This window comes from Oncorhynchus gorbuscha, linkage group LG04 (assembly GCF_021184085.1).
Source record: "Oncorhynchus gorbuscha isolate QuinsamMale2020 ecotype Even-year linkage group LG04, OgorEven_v1.0, whole genome shotgun sequence".
NCBI classification, from domain to species: Eukaryota; Metazoa; Chordata; class Actinopteri; order Salmoniformes; family Salmonidae; genus Oncorhynchus; species Oncorhynchus gorbuscha.
The window spans coordinates 86,607,435-86,619,479 of NC_060176.1; the positions used below are offsets into that span (position 1 = coordinate 86,607,435).

A 12,045-nucleotide genomic window follows, 5' to 3' on the forward strand; every position below is an offset into this window, starting at 1 on the left:
TGATCTACATCCTGATAGTTTAACAGCCCTGATCTACATCCTAATAGTTTAACATCCCTGATGATACCCCTGACCTACATCCTAATAGTTTAACAGCCCTGATCTACATCCTAATAGTTTAACAGCCCTGATCTACATCCTAATAGTTTAACACCCCTGATGATACCCCTGATCTACATCCTAATAGTTTAACACCCCTGATGATACCCTGACCTACATCCTAATAGTTTAACACCACTGATGATACCCCTGACCTACATCCTAATAGTTTAACACCCCTGATGATACCCCTGACCTACATCCTAATAGTTTAACACCCCTGATGATACCCCTGATCTACATCCTAATAGTTTAACACCCCTGATCTACATCCTAATAGTTTAACACCCCTGATCTACATCCTAATAGTTTAACACCCCTGATATACATCCTAATAGTTTAACACCCCTGATCTACATCCTAATAGTTTAACACCCCTGATATACATCCTAATAGTTTAACACCCCTGATCTACATCCTAATAGTTTAACACCCCTGATCTACATCCTAATAGTTTAACACCCCTGACTACATCCTAATAGTTTAACATCCCTGATGATACCCCTGATGATACCCCTGATGACACCCCTGATCTATATCCTGACAGTTTAACATCCCTGATGACACCCCTGATCTATATCCTGACAGTTTAACACCCCTGATGATACCCCTGATCTATATCCTGACAGTTTAACACCCCTGATGATACCCCTGATCTACATCCTAATAGTTTAATATCCCTGATGATACCCCTGATCTACATTCTAATAGTTGAACACCCCTGATGATACCCCTGATCTACATCCTGACAGTTTAACACCCTTGATGATACCCCTGATGATACCCCTGATGATATCCCTGATGATACCCCTGATCTATATCCTGACAGTTTAACATCCCTGATGATACCCCTGATCTACATCCTGACAGTTTAACATCCCTGATGATACCCCTGATCTATATCCTGACAGTTTAACATCCCTGATGATACCCCTGATCTATCTATCCTGACAGTTTAACATCCCTGATGATACCCCTGATCTATATCCTGACAGTTTAACATCCCTGATGACACCCCTGATCTATATCCTGACAGTTTAACACCCGATGATACCCCTGATCTATATCCTGACAGTTTAACACCCCTGATGATACCCCTGATCTATATCCTGACAGTTTAACACCCCTGATCATACCCCTGATCTACATCCTGATAGATTTAACACCCCTGATCTACATCCTAATAGTTTAACATCCCTGATGATACCCTGATGATACCCCTGATCTATATCCTGACAGTTTAACATCCCTGATGATACCCCTGATCTATATCCTGACAGTTTAACACCCCCTGATCTATATCCTGACAGTTTAACACCCCTGATGATACCCCTGATCTATATCCTGACAGTTTAACACCCCTGATGATACCCCTGATCTACATCCTGACAGTTTAACACCCCTGATGATACCCCTGATCTATATCCTGACAGTTTAACACCCCTGTTGATACCCCTGATCTACATCCTGACAGTTTAACACCCCTGATGACACCCCTGATCTACATGCTAATAGTTTAACACCCCTGATGATACCCCTGATCTACATCCTAATAGTTTAACATCCCTGATGATACCCCTGATCTACATCCTGATAGTTTAACACCCCTGATCTACATCCTAATAGTTTAACATCCCTGATGATACCCCTGAACTACATCCTAATAGTTTAACACCCCTGATCTACATCCTAATAGTTTAACATCCCTGATGATACCCCTGATGATACCCCTGATGACACCCCTGATCTATATCCTGACAGTTTAACATCCCTGATGACACCCCTGATCTATATCCTGACAGTTTAACACCCCTGATGATACCCCTGATCTATATCCTGACAGTTTAACACCCCTGATGATACCCCTGATCTATATCCTGACAGTTTAACATCCCTGATGATACCCCTGATCTATATCCTGACAGTTTAACATCCCTGATGATACCCCTGATCTATATCCTGACAGTTTAACATCCCTGATGGTACCCCTGATCTATATCCTGACAGTTTAACACCCCTGATGACACCCCTGATCTATATCCTGACAGTTTAACACCCCTGATGATACCCCTGATCTATATCTTGACAGTTTAACACCCCTGATGATACCCCTGATCTATATCCTGACAGTTTAACACCCCTGATGATACCCCTGATCTATATCCTGACAGTTTAACACCCCTGATGATACCCCTGATCTACATCCTGACAGTTTAACACCCCTGATGACACCCCTGATCTATATCCTGACAGTTTAACACCCCTGATGATACCCCTGATGATACCCCTGATGATACCCCTGATCTATATCCTGATAGTTTAACACCCCTGATCTATATCCTGACAGTTTAACATCCCTGATGATACCCCTGATCTACATCCTGTAACGGCGTTCGTCTGTTGAAGGAAGAGAGTCGGACCGAAATGCAGCGTGTTTGTTACTCATGATCTTTAATGAAGAAAACGAAACGATACATGAAATAACTAAATACAAAAACAACAAACGGAACGTGAAAGCTATTACAGCCTATCTGGTGAAACTACACAAAGACAGGAACAATCACCCACGAAATACAAAGCGAAACTATGGCTCCCTAAATACGGTTCCCAATCAGAGACAACGATAAGCACCTGACTGATTGAGAATCGCCTCAGGCAGCCAAGCCTAACAACACCCCTAATCAGCCGCGATCCCAAATAATACAAACCCCAATACGAAAACAACATATAAACCCATGTCACACCCTGGCCTACCCAAACATATAACAAAAACACAAAATACAATGACCAAGGCATGAAGATTTCCCTCTAGTGGTGTGGGGGCTGTGCTTTGGCAAAGTGGGTGGGGTTATATCCTTCCTGTTTGGCCCTATCCGGGGGTGTCCTCGGATGGGGCCACAGTGTCTCCTGACCCCTCCTGTCTCAGCCTCCAGTATTTATGCTGCAGTAGTTTATGTGTCGGGGGGCTAGGGTCAGTTTGTTTATCTGGAGTACTTCTCCTGTCCTATTCGGTGTCCTGTGTAAATCTAAGTGTGCGTTCTCTAATTATCTCCTCTCTTTCTTTCTCTCTCTCGGAGGACCTGAGCCCTAGGACCATGCCCCAGGACTACCTGACATGATGACTCCTTGCTGTCCCCAGTCCACCTGGCCATGCTGCTGCTCCAGTTTCAACTGGCCTGGGCCCTAGGACCATGTCCCAGGACTGCCTGACATGAGGACTCCTTGCTGTCCCCAGTCCACCTGGCCATGCTCCTGCTCCAGTTTCAACTGTTCTGCCTTACTATTATTCAACCATGCTGGTCATTTATGAACATTTGAACATCTTGGCCACGTTCTGTTATAATCTCTACCCGGCACAGCCAGAAGAGGACTGGCCACCCCACATAGCCCGGTTCCTCTCTAGGTTTCTTCCTAGGTTTTGGCCTTTCTAGGGAGTTTTTCCTAGCCACCGTGCTTTTACACCTGCATTGTTTGCTGTTTGGGGTTTTAGGCTGGGTTTCTGTACAGCACTTTGAGATATCAGCTGATGTACGAAGGGCTATATAAATACATTTGATTTGATTTGATTTGATGACAGAACCTCTGTCCATGGTGGCGGTTCTGGCTCGGGACGTGGACCCCACTCCATTAATGTCCTTGTTCCTCCCCGTCGCGTCCTGGGATAATCCACCCTCTCCGCCGACCATGGCCTAATATTCCTCACCCAGATCCCCACATAACTGAGGAGCAGCTGGTGACAGAGGGGCAGCTCGGGACAGAAGCAGCCCGGGACTGAGGGGCAGCCCGGGACTGAGGGGCAGCCCGGGACTGAGATGAAGCCCGGTACTGAGATGAAGCCCGGTACTGAGATGAAGCCCAGTACTGAGATGAAGCCCAGTACTGAGATGAAGCCCAGTACTGAGATGAAGCCCAGTACTGAGATGAAGCTCAGTACTGAGATGAAGCTGAGTACTGAGATGAAGCTCAGGCAGGTAGTAGGCTCCGGTAAATCCTGGCTGGATGGCGGAACTGGAAGATTCAGGTCGACAAGCGGATCTGGAAGATTCAGGTCGACAAGCGGATCTGGAAGAGACTGGTTGTCGGGCGGATCTGGAAGAGACTGGTTGTCGGGCAGATCTGGAAGAGACTGGTTGTCGGGCAGATCTGGAAGAGACTGGTTGTCGGGCAGATCTGGAAGAGACTGGTTGTCGGGCAGATCTGGAAGAGACTGGTTGTCGGGCAGATCTGGAAGAGACTGGTTGTCTGGCAGATCTGGAAGAGACTGGTTGTCTGGCAGATCTGGAAGAGACTGGTTGTCTGGCAGATCTGGAAGAGACTGGTTGTCGGGCAGATCTGGAAGAGACTGGTTGTCGGGCAGATCTGGAAGAGACTGGTTGTCGGGCAGATCTGGAAGAGACTGGTTGTCGGGCAGATCTGGAAGAGACTGGTTGTCGGGCAGATCTGGAAGAGACTGGTTGTCGGGCAGATCTGGAAGAGACTGGTTGTCGGGCAGATCTGGAAGAGACTGGTTGTCGGGCAGATCTGGAAGAGACTGGTTGTCGGGCAGATCTGGAAGAGACTGGTTGTCTGGCAGATCTGGAAGAGACTGGTTGTCTGGTGGCGCTGGAAGAGACTGGTTGTCTGGCGGCGCTGGGCAGACTGGCGGCACTGGCGGCGCTGGGCAGACTGGCGGCACTGGCGGCGCTGGGCAGACTGGCGGCACTGGGCAGACTGGGAGCACTGGCGGCACTGGGCAGACTGGGAGCACTGGCGGCACTGGCGGTGCTGGGCAGACTGGCGGCACTGGCGGCGCTGGGCAGACTGGCGGCACTGGCGGCGCTGGGCAGACTGGCGGCACTGGCGGCGCTGGGCAGACTGGCGGCACTGGCGGCGCTGGGCAGACTGGCGGCACTGGCGGCGCTGGGCAGACTGGGAGCACTGGCAGCGCTGGGCAGACTGGGAGCACTGGCGGCGCTGGGCAGACTGGGAGCACTGGCGGCGCTGGGCAGACTGGGAGCACTAGCGGCGCTGGGCAGACGGGAGACTCCGGCAGCGTAGGAGAGGAGAAAGCCTCTGGCTGCGCTAAACAGGCGAGGCACACTGAAGGCCTGGTGCGTGGTGCTGGGACTGGTGGTACTGGATTGAGGACACGCACAGGAAGCCTGGTGCGGGGAGCTGGTACCGGAGGACTGGTGTGTGGAGGTGGCTCTGGATAGACCGGACCGTGCAGGCGCACTGGAGCTCTTGAGCCACGAGCCTGCCCAAGCTTACCTGGCTCGATGCCCACTCTAGCCCGGCCAATAGGAAGGGCTGGTATGTGCCGCACCGGGCTATGCACCCGCACTGGAAACACCGTGCACTCCATAGCATAACACAGTGCCTGCCCGGTCTCTCTAGCACACCGGTAAGCACAGGGAGTTTGCGCAGATCTCTTACCTGGCATAGCCATACTCCCTTTAAACCCCCCCCCCCCAATAATTTTTTGGGGCTGCTTTTCGGGCTTCCTTGCCAACCGTGTTCCCTCGTATCGTCGGTTCCTATCTCTGGCTGCCTCTGCTCTCCTTAGTGCCTCCCCTGTTCCCATGGGAGGCGATCTCTTCCGGCCAGTATCTCCTCCCAAGTGTAACAACCTTTACCATCCAACACGTCTTCCCATGTCCATTCTCCGAATAATTCATCCTCCTTTTGCTGCTCCAGCTGTCGCTGCCTGTTTATACCAGCGCCTCTCCGCTTTATTCGGCGTGTCTTTTTTTAGACTCCATTCGCCCATAGCCCTCTTCGCACTGTTCCAGCGAATCCCAGGCGGGCTCCTGCACTCTCTGGGTCGGCCGCCCACCTGTCGATTTCTTCCCACGTTGTATACTCCATGCCTCTGCTATCCATAACGTCCTCCCTTCGCTGTTCAAGCTGTCGCTGCCTGTTAACACGCTGTTCGGTCCGAGTGTGGTGGATGATTCTGTAACGGCATTCTTCGTTTGTCAAAAGAGAGTCGGACCGAAAAGCAGCGTAGTGGTTACTCACGTCTTTAATTAACAAAGATCGTGATACATGAAATAAAACTTATACATATACAAAAACAACAAACGGAACGTGAAACCTATTACAGCCTATCTGGTGAAACTACACAGAGACAGGAACAATCACCCACGAAATACAAAGCGAAACCAGGCTACCTAAATACGGTTCCCAATCAGAGACAACGAGAATCACCTGACTCTGATTGAGAACCGCCTCAGGCAGCCAAGCCCATACAACACCCCTAATCAGCCACGATCTCAAATACTACAAACCCCAATACGAAAATACAATAACATAATAACATAAACCAAATATATAACGAAAACACAAAATACCGTGACCAAGGCGTGACATTCCCACTGCACTGAGGCTAGGAAACACTGTCACCACCAATACATCCACGAAAATTCAGACTTTCAATTAGCATTTTTCTACGGCTGGCCATGCTTTCCACCTGGCTACCCCTACCCCGGTCAACAGCCCTGCATCCCCAACAGCAAATTGTCCAAACCTTCCCCATTTCTACTTCACCCAAATCCAGATAGCTGATGTTCTGAAAGAGTTGCAAAATCTGGTCTCTTACAAATCAGCTGGCCTACCTGGTTAAATAAAGGTGTTCTCAACTGGCCACCTGGTTAAATAAAGGTGTTCTCAACTGGCCACCTGGTTAAATAAAGGTGTTCTCAACTAGCCTACCTGGTTAAATAAAGGTGTTCTCAACTAGCCTACCTGGTTAAATAAAGGTGTTCTCAACTGGCCTACCTGGTTAAATAAAGGTTAAATAAAAAATATATAAATAAATGTACTTAATGTATAACTTGACCAATTCGGCACATTTGGGCAAACTCCTGGCAAACTCCTGGCAGACTTGATGCAAAATATTGTGTAGTGGGGGATTATTCTTCACTGGATCAGTCTGAAAATTTGCACACACAGAGCTGCCATCTTTTGGACCAAATCTTAATCATTGCCATTCTTGAACATGGGGTGATACATTCTTACTAATTTACTAGAGAACCAAGTTAAAGTATAACTTTTGTATGACTGAATCCTTTAGTGAGAGGTCTAATGCTTTAATATTTAATCATTTCTTTCCTCCAAATCCCTATTCATTATATAAATAGGCCCTTTTAATTTTGTTTGGCTTGCCATTCCAAATAAAATTGATCTCATGTGATATATTCTCCGACATTAATTTCACATTTACACAAACTTCAAAGTGTTGCCTTTCAAATGTTATCAAAAATATGCATATTCTTGCTTCAGGTCCTGAGCTACAGGTAGATATATTTGGGTATGTAATTTAAGGCATGTAGATCAGAGCTGTTAAACTATCAGGATGTCAATTAGGGGTCTCAAACTATCAGTGATATTATGTTGATTATTGATTTTAAACTATCAGGATGCAGTTCAGGGGTGTTCTACAATCAGTGTGTAGATCAGCGTTGACAAACTATAAGTATCTACATCCTGATAGTTTAGCTTAACTGGGAGAATGCACCTCTAATTCATAACAAAGGTCTCAACATGCTTGGCAGAAAGAAGAGATAGCCTGACCTGCATGTTGTCGGTGGCGTCTCCTAGCAACCCTCCGAAGGTGATGGCGTTAGTTACGGTTCCTAGGTAGATGAACAGGATGGCTGACAGTGCCTGGATGTGGAACACATCGTAGAAATCACTGGCGAAGAATGGAGCTTTCCTTTTGATGTCAAGTAGGAGGCCTCCACAAAACCTGAAAATCATGAAGAAAAACATTCTGGTTGTCCTTTCCTGCCCTGACTCACTAACCTATCCTGAGACTCATACATTTTACATTACATTTAAATACATTGGTTGACTCCAGAGGAATGGAAGAAGAGAAATGGGAGTCGAGGTGCAACAGTTAATTTTAAAAAACGATAAGCGCAATGATCGCACATCTTTAAAAAAGTATTATTTTATTCAAGCAACTATTAAAAGCTTGATGTTTCAGCCTTCATCAATGGCCTTCATCAGTACAGTGTTTTATTGTGTTTCATTAGTTGACTCACCTGCCTGTCTTCTTGAGCTCGTCTCCCACTGCATGCCCCCTCCCCTCCTCCCCCATCATGGGGCGTGTTTCCGTTCATCTGGCCACTGTCGCCTCCAGCATACATGTTCTTCCTGAGAAGCACAATATAGAGGACTATAGTATAGAAACGCATAAAACAGCATATCATGTCAGCAGATGGATGCTAACCTTTTGTCAGCAGAAGGTACAGACTTGGGCGGTTCTATCCTGATGGCCGGGTCCCATTCCCCCGGGGGCAGTACAATCACCTCATCCAGAAACTCATCGATGCCAGCCAGCAGATCCTCTCTGTCCCTTGCCTTGTATGCTATGTCATGGAACACCTGCATAAGACAAAGTCGTCAGTTCAACAACACTTGGATTTGATTTGGCTTTTTATTTTCATATTTATGTAGTTTGTTTTGTCTCTTGTAAAGTAGAAAGTTAATGTTTAAATTGTCTACTGATTAAATTAAATATGAAGTGAGAGCTGACAGTTGGTGCCCAACAGGGGGCCTCAGTGAGCTATCAGAAAAAGCTGGAAAAAACAAAGCACTTGTGAATATCAGCAACAAGTACATCTCAGCTGGTTTGGAAAGGGGCTGAATGTGAATGTTCAACTAGTAGACAGCATACCTGTATAGCATTCATCTGACTGATTTATACAGGCAGCATAGTATTTAGTAGGGACTCAGACATGTATTCAGCTGACACCTTGTTCTGTGCTGTTTACCTCATCTGACATTATAGCTGACACCTTGATCTGTGCTGTTTACCTCCTCTGACATTATAGCTGACACCTTGTTCTGTGCTGTTTACCTCATCTGACATTATAGCTGACACCTTGTTCTGTGCTGTTTACCTCCTCTGACATTATAGCTGTCACCTTGATCTGTGCTGTTTACCTCCTCTGACATTATAGCTGACACCGTGTTCTGTGCTGTTTACCTCATCTGACATTATAGCTGACACCTTGTTCTGTGCTGTTTACCTCATCTGACATTATAGCTGACACCTTGTTCTGTGCTGTTTACCTCATCTGACATTATAGCTGACACCTTGTTCTGTGCTGTTTACCTCCTCTGACATTATAGCTGACACCTTGTTCTGTGCTGTTTACCTCCTCTAACATTATAGCTGACACCTTGTTCTGTGCTGTTTACCTCATCTGACATTATAGCTGACACCTTGTTCTGTGCTGTTTACCTCATCTGACATTATAGCTGTCACCTTGATCTGTGCTGTTTACCTCATCTGACATTATAGCTGACACCTTGTTCTGTGCTGTTTACCTCCTCTGACATTATAGCTGACACCTTGTTCTGTGCTGTTTACCTCCTCTGACATTATAGCTGACACCTTGTTCTGTGCTGTTTACCTCATCTGACATTATAGCTGACACCTTGTTCTGTGCTGTTTACCTCATCTGACATTATAGCTGACACCTTGATCTGTGCTGTTTACCTCATCTGACATTATAGCTGACACCTTGTTCTGTGCTGTTTACCTCCTCTGACATTATAGCTGACACCTTGTTCTGTGCTGTTTACCTCATCTGACATTATAGCTGACACCTTGTTCTGTGCTGTTTACCTCATCTGACATTATAGCTGACACCTTGTTCTGTGCTGTTTACCTCATCTGACATTATAGCTGACACCTTGTTCTGTGCTGTTTACCTCATCTGACATTATAGCTGACACCTTGTTCTGTGCTGTTTACCTCATCTGACATTATAGCTGACACCTTGTTCTGTGCTGTTTACCTCATCTGACATTATAGCTGACACCTTGTTCTGTGCTGTTTACCTCATCTGACATTATAGCTGACACCTTGTTCTGTGCTGTTTACCTCCTCTGACATTATAGCTGACACCGTGTTCTGTGCTGTTTACCTCATCTGACATTATAGCTGACACCTTGTTCTGTGCTGTTTACCTCATCTGACATTATAGCTGACACCTTGTTCTGTGCTGTTTACCTCATCTGACATTATAGCTGACACCTTGTTCTGTGCTGTTTACCTCATCTGACATTATAGCTGACACCTTGTTCTGTGCTGTTTACCTCCTCTGACATTATAGCTGACACCTTGTTCTGTGCTGTTTACCTCATCTGACATTATAGCTGACACCTTGTTCTGTGCTGTTTACCTCATTATAGCTGACACCTCTGACATTATAGCTGACACCTTGTTCTGTGCTGTTTACCTCCTCTGACATTATAGCTGACACCTTGTTCTGTGCTGTTTACCTCATCTGACATTATAGCTGACACCTTGTTCTGTGCTGTTTACCTCCTCTGACATTATAGCTGACACCTTGATCTGTGCTGTTTATGTAACAGCATAATAGCTGACACCTTGTTCTGTGCTGTTTACCCCTCTGACATTATAGCTGACACCTTGTTCTGTGCTGTTTACCTCATCTGACAATAGTCACACCTTGTTCTGTCTGTTTACCTCATCTGACAAATAGCTGACACCTTGTTCTGTGCTGTTTACCTCCTCTGACATTATAGGAAACACCTTGTTCTGTGCTGTTCTTAGCCCTCATCTGACATTATAGCTGACACCTTGTTCTGTGCTGTTTACCTCATCTGACATCATAGCTGACACCTTGCTTTGTGCTGCTTACCTCATCTGACATTATAGCTGACACCTTGTTCTGTGCTGTTTACCTCATCTGACATTATAGCTGACACCTTGTTCTGTGCTGTTTACCTCATCTGACATTATAGCTGACACCTTGTTCTCTGCTGTTTACCTCCTCTGACATTATAGCTGACACCTTGTTCTGTGCTGTTTACCTCCTCTGACATTATAGCTGACACCTTGCTTTGTGCTGCTTACCTCATCTGACATTATAGCTGACACCTTGTTCTGTGCTGTTTACCTCATCTGACATTATAGCTGACACCTTGTTCTGTGCTGTTTACCTCATCTGACATTATAGCTGACACCTTGTTCTGTGCTGTTTACCTCCTCTGACATTATAGCTGACACCTTGTTCTGTGCTGTTTACCTCCTCTGACATTATAGCTGACACCTTGTTCTGTGCTGTTTACCTCATCTGACATTATAGCTGACACCTTGTTCTGTGCTGTTTACCTCATCTGACATTATAGCTGACACCTTGTTCTGTGCTGTTTACCTCATCTGACATTATAGCTGACACCTTGTTCTGTGCTGTTTACCTCCTCTGACATTATAGCTGACACCTTGTTCTGTGCTGTTTACCTCATCTGACATTATAGCTGACACCTTGTTCTGTGCTGTTTACCTCCTCTGACATTATAGCTGACACCTTGTTCTGTGCTGTTTACCTCCTCTGACATTATAGCTGACACCTTGTTCTGTGCTGTTTACCTCATCTGACATTATAGCTGACACCTTGTTCTGTGCTGTTTACCTCCTCTGACATTATAGCTGACACCTTGTTCTGTGCTGTTTACCTCATCTGACATTATAGCTGACACCTTGTTCTGTGCTGTTTACCTCCTCTGACATTATAGCTGACACCTTGTTCTGTGCTGTTTACCTCCTCTGACATTATAGCTGACACCTTGTTCTGTGCTGTTTACCTCCTCTGACATTATAGCTGACACCTTGTTCTGTGCTGTTTACCTCCTCTGACATTATAGCTGTCACCTTGATCTGTGCTGTTTACCTCCTCTGACATTATAGCTGACACCTTGTTCTGTGCTGTTTACCTCCTCTGACATTATAGCTGACACCTTGTTCTGTGCTGTTTACCTCCTCTGACATTATAGCTGACACCTTGTTCTGTGCTGTTTACCTCATCTGACATTATAGCTGACACCTTGTTCTGTGCTGTTTACCTCCTCTGACATTATAGCTGTCACCTTGTTCTGTGCTGTTTACCTCATCTGACATTATAGCTGACACCTTGTTCTGTGCTG

At 46.0% G+C, this 12,045-nt stretch overlaps 1 protein-coding gene across 1 annotated transcript in view; it reads right to left on the reverse strand.

The window, feature by feature from the left end:
- The window catches only part of slc4a4a (solute carrier family 4 member 4a), a 533,895-nt gene that overhangs the window by 315,846 nt on the left and 206,004 nt on the right, over nucleotides 1–12,045 (reverse strand). The window contains 4 exon segments of the mRNA XM_046348253.1: nucleotides 7,654–7,828; nucleotides 8,127–8,174; nucleotides 8,176–8,238; nucleotides 8,315–8,469. Of these exon segments, the coding sequence (XP_046204209.1) occupies nucleotides 7,654–7,828; nucleotides 8,127–8,174; nucleotides 8,176–8,238; nucleotides 8,315–8,469 (441 nt within the window).